Genomic DNA, 13,964 nt, shown 5'->3' with positions numbered 1-13,964 from the left:
CAGTTACCACAAGAAGACACAGATGTGGTCAACAAGCATATGAAAAAAAGCTCAACTTTACTAATAGTTAGAGAAATGCAAATCAAAACCACAATGAGATACCATCTCACACCGGTCAGAATGGCTATTAAAACATCAAAAAATAACAGATACTGGTATGGTTGCAGAGAAAAGGGAATGCTTTTACACTGCTGGTGGGAATGGAAACTAGTTCAGCCACTAGTGGAAAGCAGTTTGGATTCTCAAAGAACTCAAAATAGGAGTGCCATTTAACCCAGCAAATCCCATCACTGGATATATAACGAACTAATAGAAATCGTTCTACCATAAAGACATATGCACTCACATGTTCATCGGAACACTTATTCACAATGACAAAGACATAGATCAACCTAGATGCCCATCAACAGTGGACTGGATAAAGAAAATATGGTACATATACACCATGGAATACTATGCAGCCATAAAAAAGAACAAGATCATGTCCTTTGCAGGAACACAGATAGAGCCAGTGGTGATTATCCTTAGCAAACTAACAGAGAAACAGAAAAGCAAATACTTCATGTTCTTACTTATAAGTGGGAGCTAAATGATGAGAACACATGGACATGTAGAGGGAAACTACAGACACTGGGGCCTATCAGAGGGTGGACGTTGGGAGGAGGGAGAGGATCAGGAAAAATAACTAATGGGTACTAGGCTTAATACTTGGGTTGAAAATAATCTGTACAACAAACCCCAATGACACAAGTTTACCTACATAACAAACCTGTACATGTACCCCTGAACTTAAAAGTTAAGTAAAAAATAAATTCAAAAAAATTTTAAAAAGAGAATATGGAACAAAATGTAATAGTGAAAATAACTAAAATTCATGTAATTTGAATCCCAGAGAGAACAGGAAAGACAGAAATAATATTTGAAGAGACAATAGCTGGAAATTTTCAAAACTAGCAAAAGTTCTATAGATTAAAGAAACACCATGCATCACAAACATGATAATGCAAAAACATCTACAGAATCAAAGAAAATCTAAGAAAAATTCTCACAACAGAGATTATCCTCAAGAATAGCAATAAGATAACTGACTTTTCAACAGACGTGATAGAAATCGAGAGACATGGAATATCTTCAAAGTGCTGAAAAGAAAAGAAACAAACTGTCAACTAAGAATTGTGTGCTCAGCGAAATGTTCTTCAAGAAGGAGAGTTAAATACATACATTTTCAGATGAAGACTGAGAAAATTACCATTGACAGAATTAATCCAAATCCCAAAAAAGAAGGAAAAATCATCCTAGAATAAAGTTTGGAACTATGGAAAGGGTAAATATGGGAGAAAATCTAATGAATATAAACTTCTAAAAATAATGATAATGGCTTTAAAATGTTTTAGGAGACTTGAAATATGAGCCAGCAATACCATACATTTAGGAAGAGTGTAAATGGAGTTGAAATATTCTAAGGTTCTTACATTATCCATTAGAAATAGGATACTAATTTATGGTGGAGGGTGGCAGTTCTCAGACATGTTACGATGTTTGGGCTGGGCACTACAGTAAACTAAAAGATTCTATTGCTTCCAAGCTAATGGAGTGGGAAAGTACAATAATAAAATGTAATTAATTCCAGTTAATAAGCAAAGAGAATAGGAATAAAAAGAGAGATAGGTGTTTTGTTTTTTTAAAGGCAAGGCAAATAGGAAATACTAAGGTAGTTGATATAAACCCAGATGCCTTAGTAATTACATTAAATTTTGCTATACTACATGCTTTAATTTTAAGACAGTGATTTACCAGAGATTAACTAAATGAATCCACAATTATATGCTTTTAACCAAAGAGATTCGTAAAATACAAGAGTACAGAATGGGTGTAAATAAAAGGATAGAAAATACATATACCATGGAAGTGCTAACTAAAGACATGCTTGTAATATCAGATATAGTAGAATTTAATGTGAAACAGATGATTACAGATTAAAAGGCAGTTTTCATAATGATAAAAAATTATGTTTGCTCAAAAGATATGACAGTTCTAAATTTGTAAGCACTCAAAAACAAAGACTCAGAATATAAAATGTGATAGCACTGAATGGCAAAACAGACAAATGCACCATTATAATAGGAAATATGAGCAGGTTGCTCTCAGTAAATAAAATAGCAACCAGAAAATAAAAAGAGTAAGTTAAGATGCAGTATTTGAATAATGCAGTTAAGAAATCTCTTAAGGGACATACATAGAATACTAATACCGAAGACCTTCAAAATATGCATTACGTACACATGATAGATTTCTGAAATTGACCAACTCAAAAAAAGCAACTCTCAGATTATGAAAGGATTGGATTATGTTCTTTGATGACAGTGAAAATTACGCTAGAAATCAGTAACAAAAAGGTAACTAGAAAATCCCCAGCTTTTTCTAAGTTAAGCAGTATGTCTCTAAATGTTACTCAGAGGTCAAAGAACTCACAATGAAAATTAGAATATATTTTCAACTGATTAATAAAGAAAATAACATAACCTCGGCGTTGCCTTTAAGGTGATTCTTAGAGGGAAAACTGTAGTCTTAAGAGTATGTATTAGAAAAAAAAGTCTAAAAATAATGATGTCTTAGAATTTGCTGAAGTGGTTAGAAAAAGGACAGCAAACTAAACCCAAAATCATATAACACCTCGGGTCAGAGCACACTCGGTGAGAGACAGCAAGCATTACAAACAGAAGATTAGATACTATTCCCCAAGTATTCCAGATACTGAAGCAAACAAAATTAAACTATGTATAGGTAGTCCTTCCTTTGTATGAAGTGTAAGATTATAAAAATGACCTTGCAAGCTGAAACTGTACAAAATTATCTTAATAATAAATCGGGGACAATTATGATATTTCTGTGACCTTTAATTTTTTTTTTTTTTTTTTTTTTTTTTTTTTTTTTTTTTTTTTGAGACAGAGTCTCGCTCCCTCGCCCAGGCTGGAGTGGCTTGATCTTGGCTCACTGTAACCTCCGCTTCCCAGGTTCAAGCAATTCTTCCGCCTCAGCCTCCTGAGTAACTGGGACTATAGGCACACGCCACCACGCCCGCCTAATTTTTGTATTTTTAGTAGAGACGGGATTTCACCATATTGGCCAGGCTGGCCTAGAACTCCTGACCTCGTGATACACCCACCTTGGCCTCCCAAAGTGCTGGGATTACAGGCGTGAGCCACCGCACCCAGCTAAAAATTTTGCTAAGACCCTAAAAACAGTCTTACTGTCAGTTATAATTATACTGCTTGTTTTAACTACATTTTTAACAAAGAAATACGACACTTTAATTCTCAGTGTTTCTGATATTTTAAAGTACAGTGTACTAAATACTAATTTTACTATTTTTTCATTTCATTTTACAATCAATTTAAAGGATTAGCATAATTGATAGGTTATGATGCAGATAAAAATATGATGAAAATGATGGAATATTATATCATCTTTAAAATATTTGCATAAAACTTTTTAGAATATGAGAGAATGCATATGTCTCAATACTACAGTTAAAAAGATAGATTATAGCTTTAGCAATGCAGTGTGTCATTGGTCTGTTTTTCCTTTTTTAAAATTTATTATTTTTTTTTTTTTTTGATATATACTTTATGTTCTGGGGTACATTTGCACAACGTGCAGGTTTGTTACATAGGTATACATGTGCCATGTTGGTGTGCTGTACCCATTAACTTGTCATTTACATTAGGTATATCTCCTAATGCTATCCCTCCCCCCGCCCCCTACCCCACAACAGGCCCCGGTGTGTGACGTTCCCCTTCCTGTGTCCAAGTGTTCTCATTGTTCAATTCCCACCTATGAGTGAGAACATGTGGTGTTTGGTTTTCTGTTCTTGCGATAGTTTGCTGAGAATGATGGTTTCCAGCTGCATCCATGTCCCTACAAAGGACACAAACTCATCCTTTTTTATGGCTGCATAACATTCCATGGTGTATATGTGCCACATTTTCTTAATCCAGTCTGTTATTGATGGACATTTGGGTTGATTCCAAGTCTTTGCTATTGTGAATAGTGCCGCAATAAACATACGTGTGCATGTGTCTTTATAGCAGCATGATTTATAATCCTTTGGGTATATACCCAATAATAGGATGGCTGGGTCAAATGGTATTTTTACCATTTGCTCCTTGGTAAAGGATCCTTGAGGAGTCGCCACACTGTCTTCCGCAATGGTTGGACTAGTTTACAGTCCCACCAACAGTGTAAAAGTGTTCCTATTTCTCCACATCCTCTCCAGCACCTGTTGTTTCCTGACTTTTGAATGATCGCCATTCTAACTGGAGTGAGATGGTATCTCATTGTGGTTTTGATTTGCATTTCTCTGATGGCTAGTGGTGATGAGCATTTTTTCGTGTCTGTTGGCTGCATAAATGTCTTCTTTTGAGAAGTGTCTGTTCATATCCTTTGCCCACTTTTGGATGGGGTTGTTTGTTTTTATCTTGTAAATTTGTTTGAGTTCTTTGTAGGTTCTGGATATTAGCCCTTTGTCTGATGAGTAGATTGCAAAAATTTTCTCCCATTCTGTAGGTTGCCTGTTCACTCTGATGGTAGTTTCTTTTGCTGTGCAGAAGCTCTTTAGTTCAATTAGATCCCATTTGTCAATTTTGGCTTTTGTTGCCATTGCTTTTGGTGTTTTAGACATGAAGTCCTTGCCCATGCCTATGTCCTGAATGGTATTGCCTAGGTTTTCTTCTAGGGTTTTTATGGTATGAGATCTACCATTTAAGTCTCTAATCCATCTTGAATTAATTTTAGTATAAGGAGTAAAGAAGGGATCCAGTTTCAGCTTTCTACTTATGGCTATCCAATTTTCCCAGCACCATTTATTAAATAGGGAATCCTTTCCCCATTTCTTGTTTTTGTCAGGTTTGTCAAAGATCAGATGGGTGTAGATGTGTGGTATTATTTCTGAGGGCTCTGTTCTGTTCCATTGGTCTATATCTCTGTTTTGGTACCAGTACCCTGCTTTTTTGGTTACTGTAGCCTTGTAGTATAGTTTGAAGTCAGGTAGCATGATGCCTCCAGCTTTGTTCTTTTGACTTAGGATTGTCTTGGCAATATGGACTCTTTTTTGGTTCCATATGAACTTTAAAACAGTTTTTTTCCAATTCTGTGAAGAAAGTCATTGGTAGCTTAATGAGGATGACATTGAATCTATAGATTACCTTGGGCAGTATGGCCATTTTCACAATATTGATTCTTCCTATCCATGAGCATGGTATGTTCTTCCTTTGTTTGTGTCCTCTTTTATTTCTTTTTTTTTTTTTTTTATACTTTAAGTTCTAGGGTACATGTGCATAATGTACAGGTTTGTTACATATGTATACTTGTGCCATGTTGGTGTGCTGCACCCATCAACTCGTCAGCACCCGGCAACTCGTCATTTACATCAGGTATTTGTTTGCGTCTTCTTTTATTTCACTGAGCAGTGGTTTGTAGTTCTCCTTGAAGAGGTCCTTTACAACCCTTGTAATTTGGATTCCTAGGTATTTTATTCTCTTTGAAGCTATTCATGATTTGGCTCTCTGTCTGTTACTGGTGTATAAGAATGCTTGTGATTTTTGTACATTGATTTTGTATCCTGAGACTTTGCTGAAGTTGCTTATCAGCTTAAGGAGATTTTGGGCTGAGACGATGGGTTTTCTAAATATACAATCATGTCGTCTGCAAACAGGGACAATTTGACTTCTTCTTTTCCTAATTGAATACCCATTATTTCTTTCTCTTGCCTGATTGCCCTAGCCAGAACTTCCAACACTATGTTGAATAGGAGTGGTGAGAGAGGGCATCCCTGTCTTGTGCCAGTTTTTAAGGGGAATGCTTCCAGTTTTTGCCCATTCAGTATGATAATGGCTGTGGATTTGTCATAAATAGCTCTTATTATTTTGAGAAACATTCCATCAATACCGAATTTATTGAGCGTTTTTAGCATGAAGGGCTGTTGAATTTTGTCAAAAGCCTTTTCTGCATCTATTGAGATAATCTTGTGTTTTTTTTCTTTGGTTCTGTTTATATACTGGATTATGTTTATTGATTTGCATATGTTGAACCAGCCTTGCATCCCAGGGATGTAGCCCACTTGATCATGGTGGATAAGCTTTTTGATGTGCTGCTGGATTCAGTTTGCCAGTAATTTATTGAGAATTTTTGCATCGATGTTCATCAGGGTTATTGGTCTAAAATTCTGGTTTTTTGTTGTGTCTCTGCCAGGCTTTGGTATCAGGATGATGTTAGCCTCATAAAATGAGTTAGGTAGGATTCCCTCTTTTTCTGTTGATTGGAATAGCTTCAGAAGGAATGGTACCAGCTCCTCTTTCTACCTCTGGTAGCATTTGACTGTGTATCTGTCTGGTCCTGTACTTTTTTTGGTTGGTAGACTATTAATTATTGCCTCAATTTCAGAGCCTGCTATTGGTCTATTCAGGGATTCAACTTCTTCCTGGTTTAGTCTTGGGAGAGTGTATGTGTCCAGGAATTTATCCATTTCTTCTAGGTTTTCTAGTTTATTTGCATAGAGGTGTTTATAGTATTCTCTGATGGTAGTTTGTATTTCTGTGGGTTCGGTGGTGATATCCCCTTTATCATTTTTTATTGCGTCTATTTGATTCTTCTCTGTTTTCTTCCTTATTAGTCTTACTAGCAGTGTATCAATTTTGTTGATCTTATCAAAAAACCAGCTCCTGGATTCATTGATTTTTTGAAAGATTTTTTGTGTCTCTATCTCCTTCAGTTCTGCTCTGATCTTAGTCATTTCTTGCCTTCTACTAGCTTTTGAATGTGTTTGCTCTTCTTTGGTCTATTTTTAATGGAAAGTAAAAATTCTGCTAGAAAATGTATTACAGAATTAATAATGGTTTTCTTCATAGGACTTGGGGTGTCTTTCCTAAGACTTGTTATATTTCTATATTGATCATTTTCTCTATTAGGTAAACATTTCATATAGGAAAAATAAATATTTTTAAAAATACCGTTAGATATTTAAAAATAAAAACTTCTGTCTTAACCAATACTTGTAAGTTTTTTAATTAAAGAATAATTTTCAAGCACTGTCCTTTCTTTAGAGAGTAATTAATTTTTTTGTTTCTAAAGTGTTTACCTCCTCACTTTTATTGTGTTTGATGAACTTTGTTTACAATAAATGTGTTCTGACATTAAGATTTAAGTTTTCTTCTTTCAAAGGAGATTTGTAATATTAGCAAATCATTCATTCACCTCTAAATGTTTTAGGTAGATGGATGTAGTTTATTTTGTTATTTTCACTTTGAAATGTATTTACTATATTTTCTGCTTATAGTTAAATAAGAATGTTTTCTGAAAATGTAACTTTTTTCTCTTAAGTATTATTTTAAATTAAAACAATCATTCCTTTAAGTTGTACCTTCCTTGCTTTTTTTTTTATTTTGTAGTTGTTTTAAAGCATGAAATATCTGCAATTTACCTTAATGTTAAGATTAAAGTCGAATTTAAGCCTTTCAGTGTTATTGTTGAGCTTATATAAGGATGTACTGAAAAATAAAGTTTCTGATGTCTTGGTTTTATAGCCAGCGACCATTTTCTTCTCTTTGCTTGTTAACTGGAATTAGTAAGAAGTCCAGTGAGTTTTGTGAAACACACTGAAGAAAATAGCAAATAACTTTACAAGATATAATATGTAATTGTCATTTAATTGACTGGATATACGTAGATATTTTAGAATTTTTCTGAATGGCTTGATTTATTATTTAATAAGGGATAATATCTGAATTTTACTCTTTTGAAAATTTTTTGAAAAATTTTGAAAAATTAAATCCTCTCTAGGACAAAGTGAATCATGCTTCAATTAATTGTGATTGATTTAATGCATTTGAAATTGTTACATAATCTTTTTATTCTCATAGCACAGTACTTAATGGTAATTAAACACTTCTAATTTTTTATTTGAAGTCTACTTAAAAATGGTTTTGTGTAAAGAGTTGTTGTTGACCCAAATGTTTATTTAATTGACCTCAAAACAGTAATTACTGTTACTAAAATGACTTGAGACTATCATGTTACCTGTTTGTTTCAAAGGTTGCACAGTGAATTAAAAGATGCTGTTGAAAAAAAATTGGAGGCCTTTCCCCTTGGCACAGAGATAGGAACTGATACATATGCAAATGATGAAACAGTCAGAAACCTTCAAGAACAATTGCAGCTAGCCAATGAAGTGAGTGACATGTATTTTTAAAAATTATATTCTGAATTAACATACCTTTCAAAAATTCATGTTAATCATTATTTTTGGATAACAAAATCATAAAATTGTAACATGATGATTTTCTACAGTTTACAAGAATCGTTACAGGTAGCAAAACTTGTAATAAATACTCTCACTGTTATAAATACACTTGCCAAATACCCTCACTGGTTGTTAAAAATGTGTTTAATTAAATCATAAAGCTTTTAACATGATTTTTTTTCTTATGGGAATATTTTTTTCTTTCTTTTTTTTTTTTTTTTTAAATTATACTTTAAGTTCTAGGATACATGTGCAGAACGTGTAGGTTTGTTATATAGGTGTCACGTGACTTGGTGGTTTGCTGCACCCATCAACCCATCATCTACATTAGGTATTTCTCCTAATGCTATCCCTCCCCAGCTCCCCACTCCACGATAGGCCCTGGTGTGTGATGTTCCCCTCCCTGTGTCCTTGTGTACTCATTGTTTAACTCCCAGTTATGAGTGAGAACATACAGTGTTTGGTTTTCTGTTCCTGTGTTAGTTTACTGAGAATGATGGTTTCCAGCTGTATCCATGTCCCTACAAAGGACACAAACACAAAACTTTTTATGGCTGCATAGTATTCCATGGTGTATATGTGCCACATTTTCTTTATCCAGTCTATCAGTGATGGATATATGGGTTGGTTCCAAGTCTTTGCTGTTGTGAATAGTGCTGCAATAAACATACATGTGCATGTGTCTTTATAAGAGAATGATTTATAATCCTTTGGGTATATACCCAGTAATGAGATTGCTGGATCAAATGGTATTTCTAGTTCTAGATCCTTGAAGAATTGCCACACTGTCTTCCACAATGGTTGGACTAGTTTACAGTCCCACCAACAGTGTAAAAGTGTTCCTATTTCTCCACATCCTCTCCAGCATCTGTCGTTTCCTGACTTTTTAATGATTGCCATTCTAACTGGAGTGAGATGGTATCTCATTGTGGTTTTGATTTGCATTTCTCTGATGGCTAGTGATGATGAGCATTTTTTCAGCAAACATAGGAAAAAAAGCTCATCATCACTGGTCATTTGAGCAACTATGTTAAATATATCCTGTTTTCAACTGTAATTTTTTGTAAATTTTATTCATAAGGGAATTTTATTTTAATTTACAATGTTATATCCCAAAAGTTTCATATCTTGTATGGGTTTAAATCCCCATTCTTCTGCTTTCCAGCTGTGTGATCATAGAAAAAACTCTTGTGCCTCAGTTTCCTCGTTTATAAATGGGGGCTACAAATTCTAAATTACAATTTTGATTTGATAATTTTCTGAAAATTCAGTTTTATTTCCTGAAAATTTGGTTTTAAAATTCTACAATTATGAAAGTGATACTTTAGGTAAGTCAGAAGGCTATCTTTAGCTTGATAAGGAACATGTATTTAACACTAATTTTTTTTTAATGTATGAATGGAAACAATTTTTAAATGTGATAAAAGAAAGAAATAATGAAAACATGCTGTTTGTTCTAGACTAGGAAAGATTTATAGTTGATTTCATAGGAGTAAATAGAAATTAATTTAGGCTTATATGTCTAGCACATATGTAAGTTAATAAATTTGCTTATTTATCAATATCGTTATTATCATTACTGAACAGCAAGACTCACAAATAAGAATTAAAATTATGTGCAAAAGGTGCCATGTGGTATAAATATATTGCTTTAGGAGCCAATAGCAATAGCACAGTACTAAATACCTAGCTTAATATTTTTAGTTTAAAATATTTTTTCTGTTACAGTATGATTTGTAAAAATCTTTCTCAAAGTCAGTTTGGCAAGAAGAGCCTTAGAAATATTTGCACTATTTGATGCAGTAATTAGATGATGATGACACCACATAGATTTTATGAATTTGTTCTAAAGAGCTGAATATAAAAATTTTTGAATAAATGTGTTCATTTTAATATTTATTGTAATGAAACATTTGACATAGTTTAAAAATCTTAAATATGGAATCAGTTAAATTGTAGTGTGTCCAAATAATAAGCGTACCATTTTTAAAAATTATGTAGTGTACATCATAATCACTTGAGGGCTTTTTGAAACGTGGATTTCTGCTCTGCCTCCCCATCCCGCCACCACCCCAGTTTCTGATTCGAGAAGTCTGAGATAGAGCTCAATAGTTTACATCTCTAACAGTTCTGAGGTGTTGCTGATGATGCTGGTCCTTTAAGAACCACTGCTCTAGGAGAATCTGGGTTGTATAACTACTAGTCTAGGTGATTTTTGTCATCAGACAGGTCTGGAGAAACAGTGGGACATTTTGAGGTATGAGGCATTTTTACAACCATTTTACTGAAAAGAAAACTTGAGTCTTAAGAAAATGAAGTGAATTATCCAGGACCATTTGGCCAGGAATTAGAGATCACACCCATATCTTCTGGCTCCAGATTCTGTGTTTATCTACAAATTTTAAAACCACTTTTAAAATTTTTAATTTGCCTACAGTTTGTTTTTTTTTTTAAGTTTTAGACAAAACTAATCTATTGTGTTAGGAACACGAGGAAATAGTTATTTAGGAGAAGAGTATAGTAACTGGAAGAGATCACAAGAGGGGCATCTGGCTTCTAGGTGATGGTAATAATGTTCTCTCTCTTGAACTGGGTGCTGGTTACATGAGCGCTCTTACTTTGTAAAAATGTACAATTTGTTCATTTTCTGAATGTATGGTATACCTCAGTGTTCTCCAAGGTGCCTTATGTTTTTGTGGGTTACATATCTATCAGTATTTATTGTATTACAAATTAAAACTGAAACTTAAAACAAAAAGTAGGAGCATAAGCACACAGTCCATTAGCCCTTAGAACAAGGGTGACATCACATCATATAAACTCTAGAAAACTCCACTGTACATTTGTGAGAGGATGAGAGTAAAAAGGCAAATAATGTTAACATATTATTCTGAAGATAAATTTGACTTCAAGGACCTTTCAAAGTCTGAGTTTCTGTACCACACTTAGATAATACTATGTGCAAACAATAGTTAGTGACCTGAGAAAATTCTCATTATAAAATGGCAAGTAAAAATAGCCCGCTATATGGTCCCTAATTTTGTTAAAATAATTACAAAATTCTCTCCCAGCATCACATTTATAAACATGAATGCATCAGCATTTGGAAAGATGACTATATCTAGATGTTAGCAGTGTTTATCATCAGGTGGTAAAATTATAGCTGATTCTGATTTTCTCCTGTTTTTCTCTGTATTTTCCTAATTTTCCACAATGAAAATTTATTACTTTTATGATCAGGGAAAAAATATTGTGCTTTACCAGGGGGCAGTTTTCTACTTCATCAGTTTCTAGGGCTTATCCTTTCTTGTGGAACAAAGAACGTGGTTTAAGTCTACATCTCTGTTAAGGATTTTAATTTTAGCTAAATCTGAGTAAAAACACAATTTCAAAATAAGGAACTTTATGTCTTCAGTTTTACTTTCTAATAAATTATTAATAAAACTTCACATCAAAAATATTATAACTATAATACCATCTTTACACAGTTGTTTTATTTTATGACTTTATAAAGAATTTATTCTATCAAAGAAAAGGATTCATTTGTACTATACAATAAATAGCCTGCTGATAATTTGATGAGTTATCCAATTTTTTTTTAATAGGAAAAAACTCAGGCTGTGGAACTCTGGCAGACTGTTTCTCAGGAGTTGGACAGACTACACAAGCTTTACCAGGAACATATGACCGAGGCCCAAATTCATGTATTTGAAAGTCAAAAACAAAAGGTAATCTTGGATTTCATTGTTTTCTTATATATCGGTAAGAAATTGCACTCTGAAGAAACTGTTTTAGAGGGGAACACCTAAGACTCTACCCTATAGCATTTAGAATTTCTAATCACTTTATTATTTATGTTAATAATATATTGATCTTTGATGGTTACGCTCTTGAAAGGTAAGATAATTAGAGAACTGGACAGTGATCATTTGGTTCTATAATGTTGTCATCAATGAAAGCTCAATTTAGTGCTAAAAAGCAGCTTTAACATTATTTTGCATAAATAAACCTTCAAAGTTTTTCTTTGCTTCATTTCCTACCTGACTTTTAAAACAAAACAAAACAAAATTGTTCATTAGTTTATGGCCAGTGAAGAAACCTGCTCAAATATAGTGAGAACACTATGTAAAATCAAAATGTTAATACCCTTAAATGTGACCTGTTACTAAAATAGGTGTCAACTTTATCTACCATAAATTAATCAGAATATAATTTTACAATAGGAAGCGATCTTAATTGTTATTAAAAGACTTTTTTCTATCCAAAGCAAGAATCATTCTATACTCTTTCAAAGTGGACATGTAGCTTTAGCTTTTGCTTTACATGTCTATTGACAAGAACTCATTATCTCACAAGACCATCCATTCCATTGGGAAATCTACCTCTCTTATTCTTCTGTTGGTTCTTTTATTGCTAGGTGCATTGAGCACTGTGGAGGAATTCTAATTCTGACCTCTTTTCTATATATTTTGAGAGGCAACTCTTTAAATAATTTGGTTTTCATACCTCTCTTCAGCTCTCATTTACAGACTTTTCAAATTCTGGTTTATGAATATTCCTATTATTATAATTATAATTAGAAATGTCTACCTAAAGAAATTGTAAAAATACTTGCATGATGCTTTACAGTTTACAAAATGATTTTTCTACACATGCGCTGGCTTGAAAAAAAGTTCATGTGTAATCAATCTGATTTGTTGGACTTTTACCTCTGAGATTTAAAAACCATTTTTTCATATTAAGTTCTTTGATTGCTGTTTCCTCATATAGGTCAGTCAACTAAGCCCACAAGGTTGGGTTTTTGTTTTGTTTTCACCTGAATAATATCATTCTTTTACTATAGCTATATAGTTTGATGGGTCCTTATACGAGACTTTACAAATAACACTTCATTCTTTTTTCCCTGGTTATCTATTTAATTCTGTCATTCAGTATATTTACAGCCTCTCCCAACTTTTTGTCATCTGTACAAATAATGTTTAATAGAATCATAACAGCTAATCAAACAATTTTTAAAATGTGGGGCATGAGAATTTTTTTAAAAAGGATGGGCAGTGACTCCTGTGCCATGGTTTGTATTATAGGTTTTGAGTAGATTTGAAAGTGACATTCCAGTATTGGACAAGGTCTCTCTAGCATTTGGAATTTCTAATCACTTATAATTTTTTATGATCTATTTCTTCGAGTTTTAAAATAATATTTAACAATTGATTTCTAGAAATAATTATTTGACATAAACAGCTACATTTATTTCAGCATTGCCACTTTAATTTTGTAATCATTTAAAAAATTTATTAGTTTTTCAACTACTAATTCACACAGTAGTAAGAAGAAACACTACCAATTTTATCTAAACTTAGGCATAATGATTTTAGACTTGATTTTAGTTTAATTTTAAATATGGGTTATAAACAACAAAATGCTATTTATATACTGCTCTTACCCTCCCACTGTAGGATCAGCTTTTTGATTTTCAACAACTGACCCAGCAACTTCATGTTACTAATGAGAACATGGAAATGGTAAGTATACTTACTTGCATAAACTAGAAATTTTCCCTATAATCATATTTATTTATGTTAATATAAATCAACAATAAGAAAGCATGCTGCATGAAATTAGATAGGCAGTACTCCTTTTTCTTTTGCTTTTGCTTTCTTATTCAATA

At 33.1% G+C, this 13,964-nt stretch overlaps 1 protein-coding gene across 5 annotated transcripts in view; it reads left to right on the top strand.

Moving 5' to 3' along the window:
* SCLT1 (sodium channel and clathrin linker 1) overlaps positions 1-13,964 on the top strand; it is a 224,997-nt gene that overhangs the window by 92,939 nt on the left and 118,094 nt on the right. For all 5 annotated transcript variants that reach the window (XM_037991956.2, XM_073017630.1, XM_037991963.2 and 2 more), the window contains 3 exons: positions 8,089-8,224; positions 11,902-12,024; positions 13,753-13,818. In XM_037991956.2, coding sequence (XP_037847884.1) covers positions 8,089-8,224; positions 11,902-12,024; positions 13,753-13,818 — 325 coding nt within the window. The remainder of the gene's footprint in view (positions 1-8,088; positions 8,225-11,901; positions 12,025-13,752; positions 13,819-13,964) is intronic.

Source organism: Chlorocebus sabaeus, chromosome 7, assembly GCF_047675955.1.
Source record: "Chlorocebus sabaeus isolate Y175 chromosome 7, mChlSab1.0.hap1, whole genome shotgun sequence".
Classification (NCBI taxonomy): Eukaryota; Metazoa; Chordata; class Mammalia; order Primates; family Cercopithecidae; genus Chlorocebus; species Chlorocebus sabaeus.
Note: the sequence above shows the minus strand (reverse complement) of the source record. Positions and strands in the feature narration are given on the sequence as shown.